Source organism: Delphinus delphis, chromosome 5, assembly GCF_949987515.2.
Source record: "Delphinus delphis chromosome 5, mDelDel1.2, whole genome shotgun sequence".
NCBI lineage: Eukaryota > Metazoa > Chordata > Mammalia > Artiodactyla > Delphinidae > Delphinus > Delphinus delphis.
In genome coordinates this window covers 117,455,908-117,473,389 of record NC_082687.1, presented here as the reverse complement: position 1 = coordinate 117,473,389, position 17,482 = coordinate 117,455,908, and the positions used below count along the sequence as shown (strand labels likewise).

At 34.7% G+C, this 17,482-nt stretch overlaps 1 protein-coding gene across 1 annotated transcript in view; it reads right to left on the bottom strand.

The window, feature by feature from the left end:
• The window catches only part of USP53 (ubiquitin specific peptidase 53), a 64,971-nt gene that overhangs the window by 23,666 nt on the left and 23,823 nt on the right, over positions 1–17,482 (bottom strand). Inside the window, exons 3-10 of the mRNA XM_060012935.1 lie at positions 14,485–14,577; positions 11,069–11,203; positions 8,913–9,026; positions 8,750–8,832; positions 6,391–6,496; positions 5,649–5,795; positions 4,704–4,853; positions 257–419 (exon numbers count right to left, since the gene is read on the bottom strand). Of these exons, the coding sequence (XP_059868918.1) occupies positions 257–419; positions 4,704–4,853; positions 5,649–5,795; positions 6,391–6,496; positions 8,750–8,832; positions 8,913–9,026; positions 11,069–11,203; positions 14,485–14,577 (991 nt within the window). The remainder of the gene's footprint in view (positions 1–256; positions 420–4,703; positions 4,854–5,648; positions 5,796–6,390; positions 6,497–8,749; positions 8,833–8,912; positions 9,027–11,068; positions 11,204–14,484; positions 14,578–17,482) is intronic.

Here is a 17,482-nt window from a genome sequence, read left to right as displayed (position 1 = left end):
GCTACCAGCCAAGTATCCCCTCCTGTGTTTGTGTGACCATAGTCGTGGGTGGCTGCTGAAGGTGCTTCTGAGGCCACAGAGGAGGAAAGGTTTCTTTATAAAGACTAATTCTAAGTATTAGAATTTTCCTGAACTCCACTTTACTGAAACTAAATTTTGAAATTATCCTCAACATTCATTTCATATTCAGTATATTAGTATTCCTAGTGTGATTGTGATAACAGAAAAACACTGAAAAGAACTTTTAAACAATTACCTATATTTTCTGCAACGGATTTATGAGGTGACCAGTTGATGACCTGCCTGAGCGCATCTTCAGTGGAAACTGCTGTGCCATCTGGGTTTGCGTAAAACAAAAGCAGTGGTTGGAAGTGGCATCGGATACACTTGGAGACCACATCTTTCCATCTAGTTCCAACCTTAAAAAATTACAAATGAATAGAAACAAAACAAAACCTTGTAATCAATGTGTTACATGAAAAGGCAGAGACTGAATTACTTTGTATATTAAAAAATTTTAAAGACACTCAGACACTAGCAGTTCAACTGTTCATCACACTATATGATTAATTTTATTTAGTAACTAGTCTAGATAAAAATCATATAAACATTATCATTAAAAAACTGATGGGCAAGATTGTACACTTTCTATATCAAGATCTAGATTATCAAAATTTTAAAGGCTTTGTTCATACATGTTGACTGACTTTTGACAAAGACTTCAAGCAATTTAATGGGGAAATATAAGAGTCTATTCAACAAATGGTGCTGGAACAACTGGATGGCCGTATGATGACTGGATGGCAGCCGCTGCTGCTTCTACTTTCAATGGATTCCAGAGACTGACCATCTACTATGTGACGTCAGGGCCAACATGGCAACTGATGCAGCAAATCCAGAACCACGACTTCCCACTCGGAGTAGAGGAGCAGGATGTTGGCACTCTGCCTGTGTCCTGTGCTTGGGAGAGTGGAATGAAACAGCACCCAGAAGCCTGTGCTTCAGCTCATATTAATGTGTAGATACCATTCTTGTAGCTGTTAACTGCGAGTTTAGCTTGATTTAAGGGTTTGGGGGGGACCATTTAACTTAATTTCTGCCAGTTTTGAGATGTCTATGTAAATAGGGTTGGCACAGATGCAACAATGTGTAAGACTAGGTGATGGGGTCACACTTATCCGTGTTCCTATGGAAACTATTTGAACATTTGTTTTACATGGATTTTTATTCACTTTTCAAACATGCTACTAAAGTGTGCCCCTCAACTGCTGAGCAAGCATTTGTAGCTTGTGCATTGGCAGAATGGGCCAGAAGCTTAGTGTTGTGACCTGTTTTAAAATAAATAAATAAAGTATCTTGAAATAAAAAAAAAAAAGATATTATGCCTAGCAAAGGAAGCCAAACACAGAGAATGTCTATTGTAAGAGACCATTCACATAAACTGTAGAATGAGATCAATGATTTCCTGGGACCCAGGGTTGGGGACAGTAAAGGGACATGACAGGATTTTCTGGAGTGATGAAAATGTTCTATATAATGATTGTGGAGGTTAAACAGGCATGTATACAGTTGTCAAAATCCAAACTATACACTTAGAATGGGTACATTTTAATGTTTGTAAATTATACCTCTATAAAGTTCATTTAAAAACAAAACAAAACCAATGAAACAAAGCATTCTAGAATATTCGCTTTTTATTAGAGAAGGGGTCTTTAAAAAAATTTGAGGAGTTTGTTCAAATTACACATTTTTACTTTTTTTTTTTCCGGTACGCGGGCCTCTCACCGCTGCGGCCCCTCCCGCTGCGGAGCACAGGCTCCGGACGCGCGGGCCCAGCCGCTCCGCGGCACATGGGATCCTCCCGGACCGGGGCATGAACCCGCGTCCCCTGCATCGGCAGGCGGACTCCCAACCACTGCGCCACCAGGGAAGCCCCAAATTACACATTTTTAGCTGTTTACCCCCTTTACCTGGGATTCTGAGATACTTGAAGAACGAGAGTAGTTTGAAAACAAAAGAAACCTGAAACTCAGAGAGTGACTACCCAGTTCTTCCTTCAAATTTTGACAATTTAAACTATGAGGGTGCAAAATAGGAGTGCCAAAATGTTGCTGCATACTGACTCAAGATGGAACTTCTTAATAAACTGCCATATCAAAGTACTAAGTAATTCAAGCAAAGTGTGGACTTTAGAATATGAGTTTCCAAATTTTTTCACTGGCTTTATTGAATATAACTTAATAAAATAAAACCATCCAATTACACTGTACAAGTCAGTGAGTTCTGCTAAATGTCTACAATCATGTAATCCTCACTTCCAAAACTTTCCCTGTACCCCTTTGCAATGCCTGGCAACCAATGGTCTACTCTGTCACTTTGTGTTTTCCTTTTCTAGAATTTCACATAAGCGGAATCATATTATTTAGCTGTTTGTGTCTCACTCCTTTCATTTAGCGCAATGCTTTTGAGATTTTTCTACATTGTTGCATGTATCACTAGTTCATTCCTTTTTATTGCTGATTATTATATTCCATTGTATGGTTGTACAACTTCTTTATATTCACCTGATGATAGACATTTGAGTTGTTTCCAGTTTTGGTTACTATGAGTAAAACTGCTATGAAAATTGAAGTACAAATTATGTATGGATACATGCTTTCACAGGAGTGGAATTGCTAGGCTGTATGATAAACATGTTTAAATTTATAAGAAACTGATAAACTGTTTTCTAAAGTGATTGTTCAGTTCTGCGTTTCCATCAGCCTCACAAGAGTCCTTGTCAGCTCTTGGTATGGTCAGTCTTTTTAATTTTAGGCATTCTAATAGGTGAGTAATGCAATCTCATTGTGAATCAAATTTGTACTTCCTTTGTGCCTAATGATGCACTGAATATCATTTCAAGGGCCATTCATGTATCTTCTTTGGTGAACTGTCCAAATCTTTTGCCCACTTTTTAATTGATTTGTCTTTTTATTATTGAGTTTAAGAGTTCTTGGGCTTCCCTGGTGGTGCAGTGGTTGGGAATCCACCTGCCAACGCAGAGGACACGGGTTCGAGCCCAGGTCCGGGAAGATCCCACATGCCGTGGAGCAACTAAGCCCATGCGCCACAAATACTGAGCCTGCGCTTTAGAGCCTGTGAGCCACAACTACTGAGCCCACGTGCCACAACTAATGAATCCCGTGTGCCTAGAGCCCGTGCTCTGCAACAAGAGAAGCCACCGCAATGAGAAACCTGCACACCGCAACAAGGAGTGGCCCATACTCGCTGCAACTAGAGAAAGCCCGCACACAGTAACGAAGACCCAACACAGCCAAAAATAACTAAATTAAATACATAAATTTAAAAAAAGAGTTCTTTATATATTCTGAATATAGCCTTTATTAGATATATGCTTGACAAATATTTTCTCCCAGTCTATGGTTTGTCTTTTTATTCTCCTAACAGTACCTTACTGAAGAGCAAAAGTTTTGACAAAGTCCAATTTATCAGCTAGTTTTATGGTCCATGTTTACTGACTGTTATCTAATAAATCTCTCTATAGCCAAACAGCAGTTTTAACCTTCTTATCTGATATGTCTACTTCTGTCATTTTTGGTCTTTTTTTTTCTTAAGGCAATTTAATATCAGATCTGGCCTGGAACTGACCTCCGAGATCAGTTATTAGTATGAACCCTCGTTTTTGAGGTGCTGATGAAGTTTCTGAGAGAAAAGAAGGTGTGCTCCATTTCCCTACTCTGCCTGCTCACCCCATTTCATGTGATTTGAAGAAATGAAATGGCAGAGAAGGTCTGTTGTTACTGATATTCCTTCAGGGCATGGGTCATGTCTTCCTACTTCTTTGTATATTCGGTAATTTTTTAGTGAATGCTACTTTGAAATGGCATATTGAAATTTCACTGAATTTTACATTTTTGGCTATTGAACTATTTTGTTTTCCTTTTAAATTGTTGACATGTGTTATGTCATATGGTATCATCTTGGCCCTTTGAAGGCATCATTTTAAGCTTTTTATGTCAGGTCCAGAGCAATCTTCAGTCTAGGAATAATTTAGCCCCACCATTAAGGTGATATTTTTCTGAGGATTCAACTTGATGTCCTGTGTATCCACTCTTGCTAGTACGGATGCAAACTATTCTAGCCCCATGAGTTTAGGGAATTGTTTTCCAGTGGTCCCTTCTGCCACCTTGTGCTCATTTACCCTACACATGGTGGATCACTACTCAGCCAAAGATTAAAGGGGATCCCTCTGCCAATCTCCAGGACTTTCCCTCTGTGCAGCTTTCTTTCTGGTAATCTGTCCAGCAAATTTTAGCCATCTTGGCCTCCTTGAACTCTAATTTCGGTTTCCTCAACTCAGTGAGACTACTAGGCTTTGTTTGGGTTCTCCCTCGCTGCACTGCAATCCAGAAACTACCTCTAGGCAGGAGGCAGGGATCATTGTAGGGTTCATCTTGTTGGTTTCCCTTTTTTCTGTTCAACTGCCTGTCGTCCAGTGTCTAAAGTAGTTGCTTCATCTATTTGGTTTTCTAATTTTTAATACTGGAGGGCTTTAAATGATGCTATTATAATTAAATTCACTTATTTCTATTTTATATACTTACATATAATAATTATTTTATATAATTATTTCATTATTATATCATTTATTCCTAAAAAGTAAAAATCACAATAAATATTCCAGTTAGTAAAGCGTCACTTACCTCTTTCACATTTGCATCATCAAAAAATACCCATTTGGAACTCTTGGTATGAAAAGCAAAGGCACAGTAATGTCGGCTAGTGTAGCAAATCATGCCAACAAGGTGAAGTTCGCTATTTTTGGCATTTTCATCAGTAACCCTATAAAAAAGCTGTTTAAAAATAATGTATATTTAATACTGTATCTTTTTTAAAATGAGGAACAATTATTTGATGAGTCATGCGTTTGATTCTCTATGAAAAATATTTCTCATGCATACTGCCCCAAACTGATATTATATTAGTACTAAAGACACCACATTGCCCTGTTAACAGAATTACTACTTTCAATTAGTCCACAAGAAACATTAAGTCCAATAAAATGTATTTATTACAACTTAGTTTAGTAGCACAGTATCTCTAACACAGAATTGACACTTTACATACATAAACTCAAAATGTGAGGTAAATTATACATTTCCTGATAATTCATGATTGAATCACATATTTTAACATACATTAAACGTACTACCTCAAGATAACTATTTAAAAGTTTAATTGTAATATAAACCAATTCAAAATGTATTAAGATGGTAAAAAGCATATTAAGAGATAAGAGCTGTAGATGAATTTTAAATCTTAAATTTTTCTAGCTTAATATTTATATTTATAATCATTATCAAACACACACATACACACATGCATACAGTATCATATCATCATCACTCTATAGTGATACAGGGATAGAGCACATGATGGTTTAGTTTGTAACTGAAAGACATTCCTAGTCTAAGCAAGAAAGGCATTCCAGTTAGCCTGATTTGATTAACTTTATCAGAGTTACATCTGCAAATTATTTCCTTTAGAAAGAAAATTTAGTTCTGAAAAACAAAGTGCCTTATAATATATGAAGACGTTTTAGAGGAATTTAAAAATAAAAAGGAAGAGAATGAAAAGAGTTGATATACCCCGGGAAGATAAAGATGTGTCGCGAGATTCCGAACAACATCCTCGGTCAAGTCAGAATGCTCAGAGTCCCAGACTAAACCAATTGTAACAATCTCTGGGCAATTCATTAAAACACGCCGAATTTTTATTTTTTGGCCACAGTTACTCTAAAGAAAAACACAAAAGACAACTTTTGAAATATCAAAACAGATATACCACAGGTAATGCCTTATACAGTTTGTATTATGCAACAACATTCTTAACATGTATCAGAAATTTATTTCTTCAGCATATTAAAATAGACTTCTAGCAAAGTATTTGTCTTAATTATTGATTAAACATAAAGTTTATTTTAAATCAAAGTACTTTTCTTCGGTATTTTTGTAAATCTGTTAAAACAAGAATTCAACCTAAAAAAATAGCAGATATAAAGCCCTTGAAGCCATTAATAATGTTACATGAGGGAAGAATAATACCATCTGTAATGTTTATTTAAAGAAAAACAAAAAAGAAATTCTCTTTAGTCAAATGATAGACTTCAGAACTTAATCAACATATGCTACCTTAAATCCTTCACAGTGTTACAAGTTTTTAAAGAAATAAGAGCTCATATGGTATAAAGAGTTACCTAAGAAAACACTGAAAAAATAAATTCTTCAAATTAATTCCAGATATAATTAATATTTGCATGGTAATTTCTGAATGTCTATTTTCAAATTTACAAATACAGAAGCACACTAGTGTTCTCCAAATTATACTTACAGGACATTTCCTATAGTCATCAGTTGTATTTGCTGCTTGCAGCAATTCTGCAAACATTTCAGGCTTAGAGCGTTCATGCCTTTCCATCATTCTTTCAACTTCATTGCTACAAAAGAAAGAAGCAGTCCCAAACCTGGCCTACGAACTTAAAAAATATCCAGTAAATTTGCATCAAAAATACTAAGTTATCAATATCGGTATGATCATTTTTTCTGTCTTAAAACACAATTTTGTTTGAAAAATTAACCATGAAGTAAATTTCCATGAAATGAAAAATTATGATATTTGGCAGGTTATGATGAAAAAAGGTCAAGAACAGAATAAAATAACATGAAATCATACCATTGTTTGGAATTAGATGAATGAGGTAAGATGTTCCATCTGAAGGTAATTCTAAGTTAACAGTTTCTTTTACGTTATTACTTAACAAACAGGGACTTGAGTTTAAACTTTTGCCTAACAAGAACAAGAAACTTTAGGAAAGGCTCCCTCTCTGGCCTAAAGTTCCCATAAACAAAGTTATTTTCAGCTAAGAGAAGGGCCCTTTGCTGATTAATGCAGAAGTCACAACCAAAGCTACTTAAATGAGGCTTGTGCCTTTTGTTCCTATTATGACTACTAACCATTTCTTTAGAGTCTAGGCAGGGTATCAGTGCCATTTTGTATCCAACTTCTCCTAGAGTCAAATTTTTACATATCAAGGTATTAAGTAACTTTAAACAACTATTTAAACATTTCCAAAAAGATATATAATGTAAGCTCAATACGCCTACTAGTTTCCATTCGTGGTGCTCTGGTTTTACTTAATAGTAATTTTAACTATCCTAGAGCTGGATATATTTTACAGTTCAGTGGTAAGTAATATACAATATTCAATAACAACTAAAAGTACCAATTCTTCTAAAGCACTTCACAAGTAGACTAGAAAGCACTAAATCCGTCAGGCTCATTCAAAATGCACATAATGGTTTTTTACAAAATTGACAGCATCAGAGTAGTGGTTAACCAGATACATTTTGAATTTGAAATGAACCCAGACCTGGATTTCAATCTTAATTCATCCATTTACCAGGTTAATCATATTAAACCTATTTCTTGATCAACAAAAGTTTTTGTTAAGATTAAAAGCAACAATTAATGTAAAGCCTGGAACATAGTAAGCATTGAACAACTGGTATTCAATACTTATCACCAATAAAAAGAGAGAGATTATAATTAGAATTCAAATTCTGGGCTTTAGCAATTCATGGCATGGACCAGAGAGAGACTGATGGAACTCTAATTCTCATTACCTGATACTGTCTCAGAGCACTGTCATTTTACACAAGAGTTTCAAAGTAGACTTAAAGTTTTACAGCTTTTAGTTTGTGGTCTATCCTGATTCAAACACCACCCTACTCTTCAAACAAAGTGAATGAAACTGACTACAAATGACTGAAGTTTAAAGAATGTTCCTCTAAATCGATGTTTCCCAACTCTGTATATATCCAAATTACCAACTTGCTATATTCAATGATCTTTAAGAAATAATGTGCTATATCCAAAATAAATCAAGGAAGTTTAATAATACAATGAAATGGACGAGCACCTAATATTCACTTTGTGCAATGATAAAAATATTGGTAGCATTTAGTAACTAACTGCTGTACTGATGCATTCTGATTAATAATTATTGACCCATGTTTTGTCTTTTGTACTAAAGTATCTGCAAACATTTATGATCTCATTCAGTGTTTATCATACATCAAATATTTACACTCTCAAATACCTGTTGCCGTGTTCAAACAACTCTTACTATGTAAAGTCTAGAGATCATTTTTGGATCCCTAAGCTGATGTTTCATGGCTAGGGAGGGAGGGGACAGACAAGCATGGCAAATTTTTATTTCAGGTGAATGTTATGGCCTTAAATGCAATAAACCTAACAGAGGATTATTTTCACTTTTTTCTTTCTTGTCTGCTTACCCTAGCTTCCATCACTATGCAGGGACATGGTGGAGCCGACAGGAGACATGGCCACTACAAAGGTAACACCTTAGCAAAAATGAAGAAATCATGTACAGTTCCATTTACCCTTGAACTTGTCATTTTAAGCTCTCCTTCACGGTTTCAAAAACTTGCTATAAATATAAATAAATATACATTTTGACTAATATTCTGTACATTTCACTGAGTGACATCTATACTTGGTTAAGTCAGAAACAACTGAGATAGACATCACTTAGTACCCCTGATGGTAGCACATTTGTTAATCTCAGAGAGTAGATATTCAGATATGCTACAGTTGCATAAAGTGAAGGCTCAATGTGATCACATACATGACTAACATCTTTGGTAAATATGCTTTAGTAGGTTCTTACCATAGGGCCGTTGTAGAAATGTACCGCACAAATTCTGTAAAGGGTAGAGGATCTGATGATGCTCCACAGCTACGACACACACACTGCAGGTAAAAATATATGTCTAATTTATCAATCATAAAACATAAATATAGTCTCTAATAAAACAGTTAAGCCATCTCACCTGTTCATACAGAGTCATAGCAAACTTCTGGTGAGTGATACAAGATTTAGAGGTACACATGTCGGCATCTCTGCTTGGCACTATGTGAAAATGAATCCTCTCCAATATATTTTCCTAATTAAAAAATTAAGAGACAAATGAGTTGCAAATCTTGCATAGGACACTTCAAAATACAACTCTTTTTAACTTTACAAATTGAAAAATCTAAGTATTTTCCAAAGTGTCAAACTCAGAAGTGCCATATACATTGTCAGCTTTTCAGCTTTTCCCTCTTTAACCGAGCCTTCAAATGTTGCTCAATTATTCACCTTTTGCAGCATTCGATTTTAAAAAAATTTTAGCAAAACATTATAATGTAACATGATTTTAATAAAGATTTAAAAAATCAATTCATGGTGGCTGACATCTAGAATTTAATATTAGAAAACAAGATTTCCTATGTTCCCAGCATTCTCACATTGAGAAAAAGCAATTAATTAAAAAAAATCCTACTTGGATCACTTGGATAGTCTATATAACTTAAATCAAAACATCAATGATAAAGGCTTATAATACCTGCACTAACAACCCGAATGCAAGTAATCTGCTCTTCAACAAACTTCTTATGAAAGTGTGGATTTGTAATATAGATCAATAAGGGGTATTAATTTCTTTAACAAATTATCCTTTTTACCAAAACTTAACCAATGGATTATTTTAATTAGTTAACTTCCCCCTCCTCTGCCCCAGGACATTTATAACTATTCAATTATTTAAGCCTGGATTTCTAGATATCCCATGAATAATCATATCATGGATTAGTATACTTCACTTAAGTGAAAGTAAGACTATAAAGTTCAGTATTGTACAAAATATATCCATTTATATTTTAAGCAGTGGAGCAATTATAAACATGAGAAGTATGAAAAGCGTATTTCATGACTGTGTGTGTTGTTTTTGTCATATTTTAGTCAACATGGCAAGTGTGCTAAGCATTTGAGATGTTCATTTAAAAAAAAACACAAATGCCAAATGAATTCTATAAAGAGTAATAAATTCTTCAAAAATTTGGAGAACGGATTGGGATGCTTTGATGATGCATTATCTAGTAGATGTGACTTATGTTGAACTTTAACAAAAATAGATTAGGAAAGTTTTGAATATTTCAGGAACTTGAGCAAAGGCTATAAAAACAGGAATTTAAAAGACATGTTTGAGGAATGGACTGAAACTATCTCACCAGAAGGGAAAATTCAGGAAGGAAGCAAAGAGATAAACTGGAGTTTGAATTTAAAGAGCCTTAAATGTCAGAAGAGAGTCAGATGTGAATCACAGAAATATATGAAGTGCAAGCATTTATCTGAAAAAAATTATATTAATATGGTGGCTGCTAAAAAAGACTCTTAGGATATAGGTTAAAAGGACACTAGCAAGGAGGCTTAAATAATGCTGAGAGTAGAGGCCCGAGCTAAACAGAAATGGTGACAGGGAAATAACATGGCGACGCAAACCTTAAAAGGGTTTCTGATGAAAGAATTTACAGAATTTGCTGAAGAGATATAAAATTAAGAGAAGAAATAGCTATCTTAAATATAGGTGACATCTATTTTATTGAAACGATTAAACATCAACATGCATATTTAAGAAGGTATATAAGGTACATCCCTGATCAAAGGAATGCTCTACTTATCAATATGGTGGTAACACAGTCTCAGAACATCAACCTCAGTGAGTGATTCTCAACCTGGAGTAAGGTGTATATCAGAATTGTTGCCCCTGACAGCTGCCCATCAAGATCCTCTGCTCTTCAAAGAGAATCATTGCATGTAATGAGAAATGTTACTGGGAGAGTGTGTTGCATATGTAAATCCCATGGAACAGAACGACTTAAGTGCTATGATTTATACATAATAAGCCTTTTTGCTCCAGTAACTAAATTTTAAAGTATTTTAGTAGCCTAACTGAAAAATTAGAGCAGCACAAATAATCAAAAGCAAAAGTACACAAAACACATGTGGACTTAAACTGAGCTTTGAAGGGTAGGTAAGACAGGGATCTACTGAGCAGTTCTGATACTTTTCCACTGCTATAAATTTATGTTTCATTTGTCTCAAAAGGTGCATAATTTAAGGAATGCAAACTGCCATTCTAACTTAAGGATTATCAGAAATACTTACAAAGCACTCTGCAGCATCATCCATAAGGCCAAGCTGAAATCGCTGCTCATCTTTGAAACTTTCTGCAAGAGCATGCCTTATGTTATCCGAAGGAAGTGCTTTTTCTCGACTGTGTTGAAACTGTGCAAATATCGTCTGGGAATCAACAAATACATCAACCAGTAAGTTTAACACCAACAACTAAAAAACACTTGAGCAATTTCATTTCAACAGCGAAACTCGAAACTCTATACTCAAACTAACAGTCTTTTGCTTTAAAATTCCATTAAAAAATTAATTATTTCTATGAGTAATATGTAGAAATGGTTGCCCAAGTCTCTAAATCAAATGTTAGTGCATAAGAATTAAACATGGAAAGTTCTCAGATCCCATCCTCAGAGATTCTGATTGAGATGAGGCCCATTTTTAAACTGTCTCCTAGCTGACTACAATCTAAGTTATTTAGAAAGAGTTTTGAGATAAGTTGCTTTAAATCTTAAAGTGTATTGCAGGAATTAAAATTATGTTATACAAAAATAAACATCATATAATCAAATAAAACAGTAGGAACTCACTAGACTTGAAACAGTGGGAACATCATTCAAGAACATTAAATTATAGGTGTTAATCTGGTCTTCTATTTTCTTTATTGAATTTAAGCAAGAAAAACTTTTTAATAAGTTCCAGTTTTATGACAATCATCTTAGGTGAGTGAAAGTAGGGAAAAAATAAAGTTTGCTGTGTGATAAACCACCAAATAAGGATTGATCATATTAAGTTCTATATTAATTAGCTCAAGGGGTATGTCATCTCAAAAAAAAACTGCATTTAAGATGAATATATGGTAGGCTAGGAAATATTTCAAGAATCTGTTCCACTGATACAAGAAAATTTAATTTACAAATAAGAAATTTAAAAAGAAAGATGCCAAGTGATATTAGATATTCAGAACCAAAATTTTTAGCTACAATTACAAATGATAAAAAATGAAAAATATTTTCAAAAGTCATTTCTTATTTAGGTAGTCAACTTTTCCAGGTAATGTTTAAGATATTAATCCTACACATTTAACATCTATTTTTTTTGATTGTCTAGTATATGTGAGGCATTGTTCTACACCAGAAAACAAAGACTCTGCCCTCATGGAGCATACATTCTAGTTGTAGTAATGAGGAGAGAGCAAATAAGTAATTATATGCCAGAATGTAATAAGTACAATAGAGAAAAACAAAGAAATACAATACAAGAGAGAAAGATAAAGTAGTGTAATAGGGATAGGCATGCTAGGGGTAGGAGAGAGGAAGGGAGCTTACCTATTACCAAGGGTAGTCAGGGAAGGTCTCACTGATGGAAAAATAACATTTAAGGAGAGGCATAAAGGAAATAAGGGTGTTAGCCACAGGGACATCTGGAAGAAAATCATTCTAGACAAAAAGAATAATAATGAAAACACTCAGAGATGAAAGCCAGCTCTGAGAAACTGCAAGGAGGACAGTGCAGTGTGTGTGTGCGTGTGCGCGCGCGCCTGCGTGCACACACGCACACGCACAGGTGTTTTGAGGCAGGGGACGCAAGCAGTGGAAAGAGGCAGGTGATGTGTAAGGCTATGGGAAGACCTGAGCTAGAAAATTTAACTAGTTTTTACAACTGGACAAAACATTCAAAATTTACTGCAGAGTAAATAAAATGCAATAGTGTAATCTGATCTAAGTTCATTCTTCATCAACCCTATTTTTACCATATAAAAAAGAGAATATAAAATCACCTCCTGATTGGGATTGACATGTATACACTGATGTGTATAAAATTGATGACTAATAAGAACCTGCTGTATAAAAAAATACATAAAATTAAATTAAAAAATTTTTAAAAATAAAATAAAATTGCCTCCTTTGGTGACTTATTCAAACAGCCTTTTTAGGAATGTAAGTCAAAATAAAGCATGAAAACCACCTTTTATTTCACTGTATTATGTATATGTGTGTGTACTAAGAATATTCAAGAATGTAAAAGACTGAAATATTTATTTCTGAAAACATATTAATCAAATCTTAAATTCTTGGGCAAAAATTTCAACGACATAAATGAGTTACTAATATATACTGGACTCCCTGTTTCTGCCTTTGTCCCTAATCTATATATTCTCATCCAAGCAGCCAAAGAGATCTAGTCCAAATATTATACTTACTTAACACAGGTTATATCACTCCTCCACTCAAAACAATCCCACGACTTCCTAAATCACTCAGGAGAAAAAGTCAAGGTCCTCACAAAGGTCTAGAAGGCCCTACACAATCTGAACTCCTGTTCCAGTTATCTACTGCTGCACAACAAAACCACCCCAAATCTTAGGTACTAAAAATAACATTTATTTTGGCCACAAGTTTGCAGTTTGGGTGAGGACGGCTCAACTCTGCCCCACTTGCAGTCATCTGTAATAGTCTGAATGCTGGAACTTGGGAGTCATCTGAAGGTCGCTCACTAGTGTCTAGAGGTTGATGCTGGTTGTTGGTGCTGCCTGTTGGCCAGGAACTTGGCCGTAGCTATGACCAACTTGGCTTCCTCATAGCATGGCAACTCACTTCCAAGAATGAGCACCCCAACAGACAGAGCCAGGTGGAAGCTTTATCACTTTTTCTAATCTACCCTAATCTCATTTCTGCCACATTCTATATGATGGAAATGAAACATTAGGGGCAACCCATATTCAAGGAATTAGACTCCACCTTTCAATAGAAGAGTGCAAAAGAATCTGCAGACATTTTTGAAGTCACCACAACTCACCTTACCTCTGAGCTCATCTCCTATCACTGTCCCCCTTGCTCACAAAGCTTCTGCCACCAGTCAGGTTTCCTTTAATATGTCACGCACACTCCCACCTCAGGGCCTTTGCAGTTGCTGTGTCCCTGCTTGCCTGGAAGGCTCTAGTCCACTCCATCACCTTTTCCAAGTTGTGATTTAAATGTCATTCTCTCAGTGAGGCTTTCCTTGCTACTCAACACTCTCTAGTACCTATCCCTGATTTATATTTCCTCCTTTGCAATTATTATTACCTAACATACTTTATATTTTGTTTATTTATTTTCTTCTCCCTTACAAGAATATAAGCTACATGAGAACAGGGATTTTTATTAGTTCCGTTCACTGCTGTATCCTTAGTAACTACAGCAGTGCCCAGAATTCAGTAGTAACTCAAAAAACATCTGTTAAAGGATTATTTCAAAATAATGAAAAATATAATGTTCCTAACACAGAAAAATGAATCCGTAAACCTGAATAAGTCATACTTTAAGAATTTCTCTTCAAAACTGTAAGTCACTTGACAATAACTTTAATTACAAATAAACTAAACAAATATGTCAAACAAACCAAACTATCAAATAAAATTAAATCTTTTGAGAAACAATAGTAATTTTTCGGAACTATTAAAAGGTTACCTTCAATGCACAAAATATGCAGGCAACTCCCTGACAAACATGTCCATCCAGAACCCGCAAGCTTCTTCGGAATATATCTAATTGCCATAAAACCTAAAAAATAGTGAGATGTAAAGAAAGAAAGAAACACAGTAATATTTTTCTCACTGGGATGAAAGACAGATTTAAATATGTTTTAAATTGTGGGAGGCTAATAGCTTCTTTTAGTCTCTTGCACATAATCAGATATATACTACTAAAAATAATAAGTATAAAAGTGCTATATACATGTAGTTCATATATAAAAGATGGATTTAGAAAATATTACTATGGATTCACATGTAAAAACCATGACAGGCACAGAACAAGAAAAAAATAACTCCTCAGTTAAGGAATTTATATGAACAGGAAACAAGGGATACTGAATGCAGGACTTGGCAGAGACTTGAGAGAGGAAGTGATTATAATACTTGGAATGAACTGAAATTTAGGAAGGAAATATAATTGCAGTTAAAAGTCAGGGTGTACCAAATAAGGGTCCGTATGTAGTGGCAAGAAAAAAGGGCAGAGTCCTGTGTGGTCATTGTATATTGAGTGAAGAAGGGGGCATCTGTGTAGTCATGGGGGTACAGCATAATATGAAGCAGCAGTTAAAAAATAACCTGAATATATTTGCTGCAATTATCCAATCATCATTTACTACTAAAAAAACAAAAACAAAATAAAAGACTGTAGTTGTTTAAATAAATCAGTCTAATACTTAAAATCATTCTAGAAAAATCTGAAATTTATACAATGGGGATAACTGTGTCAGCCTCATAGACTGCTTGTAAGGATTAAATATATGTATGTAATATGTGAAGTGTTTAGAGCAGTGCCCAGTACACAAGTGGCATGCATTGAATGCAACCTGCTATTTGTTGCTGTAAATACTATTACAACAAACAATTAAGATACTTCCTCAAATAATAAAACCAAGAAAATCCATTCACCATCTCACATTTCTCCCAACCAAAAAAAAAAAGTTAATAAAAACAAATAATTTTAAAAGTTTCCTATTTTTTAATAACTCAGTAACTGAAAGCCATTTCAGAATTTCTCTGATAGTTGCTTTTTCTTAAAGCATAACTAATAGGATTCATTTAGTTATCACAAATAACTCAGTGTTTTGCAGAGCACTTGAAAATGTTTAACAACTTTCTTGCATATCATATTCTATCATACCATAAAATATACATTAAAATTCATTCATTTGTCAAGATGAAGGTCACGACAGCACAGCTGTGAGAACTGCACAGCACTGTAGTTAGTGATACACCCTCTGAAGACAGGCTGCCTGGGTTCTAATTCTGGCTTTACTGTTTACAGCTCTTGGGCTGACTTGAGCAAAATATTTCCTGAAACTTAGTTTTCTCATCACTGAAAGGAAGATTAGAGTAGTACCTATCTCTTAGGATCACTGTAAGAACTAGATTAGATAAAACACAGTGTACCAATGAACAGTAAGAGCACAATAAATGTTAGCTATTAAATATTTTAACTTTGCTTTTAACTTACAGAACTCAAAACCACACCAATTATGTCATACCTACTTAACTGTACCACTTTCTCATCAAATAAAAGTTCAAACTATTCAGCCAAAAGAGAAAACTCTATAATCTGCTTATAAGGCTTACGAATTACGTCTTTCAAATGTAATGTTTTCTAGGGTTAGCAAAATGTTTAACTTACACTGGATCTAAACTACAGAAAAAAATATTTTATGTGACTTCTCTGTATACTACTCAATATAAAAGTTTAAAAATGATTTTCACAAATCCATACCAAAAATTATCTGCATTATAGTTAACCTTTATCCTATTTCATTTAAAAATGTTGATTATATTCTACCACCTGTTTTAAATTAAAGCCTAAGCTAGTTGTTGGACTAATTAGTTTTTAGCAATATAATTTTATAATATAAACATTTTTCTTTTGCATTATTTCCATGTTTCATTTTAACATGGTACCTAACAAAATTAGTGTAGTTATTTTGAATGTTTATGCATGTTTCTTATTTAGTTATTCCCCAAAGATTAATACATATATGCATATGCATTTAATAAAGGAATATAAACCTTTCATCATATTCCTGACCTCAAAATAATATAAAAAATTTTTAAAAATTAAGGGGAAATGGCATATAAATTCATTTTTCTTACTTATATTACATCCAAAACATTTTAATAATGTCCATTTTTAGTAATTTCTTACAAAACGTATTTCACAATTTATTTCTCAGCAGTTTAAAAAGTACTCATCAAACTGCGTATTAGCATTTATATTCTGAATTTTAAAAAATGAAGTCAGGCTTTTTCTGACAGAAGTCTACTTGAATAGCTGTTTTGTCAGTGAGGACTGGCTTTCTAAATTAGTTTATACACTAGACATTTTAACATCAGGGGCCAGCAGATTCCCTGGGTTGAAGGGATGGAGCTGGGAGTTCAGGGAAGCCAAAGCAGCTAGAGTTGGCGGGACACAGTGCCGCAGTGGGGAGAGCTGCACACAGTTAACACCAGAGCTCGCGAGGGGGCCTCTCGAGTATTCAGGTAAGCACTGTGAGGAAACTACCTGAGACCAGGAAAGAAAATCCCAGAAGATTAGATGTAATGCCCAAAGCACATATCAGTTCAGGGCAGTGCCTGTTCTCAACAGCCAAAGTGGAAAACATCATAATTCACAGAGCATCAGTTAAAGAAAGAACTGTCCCTCCCCACTAGCAGAGAAATTAACCCCAGAATAAGCACAGTTCTGGTACTGCCTACAAAGCTTAAACATAAAATGATCAAACTGTTTCTAAATAAACTAATCCTATCCCAGAACAATGTTCAAGAATATTTTTAGGAATATAAAAATACCCATCACCCAACAAAGTAAAACTTAAAATGTCGTCTGACATCCAATCAAAAATTACCAGGCATGGGCTTCCCTGGTGGCACCATGGTTAAGAATCTGTCTGCCAACACAGGGGACACGGGTT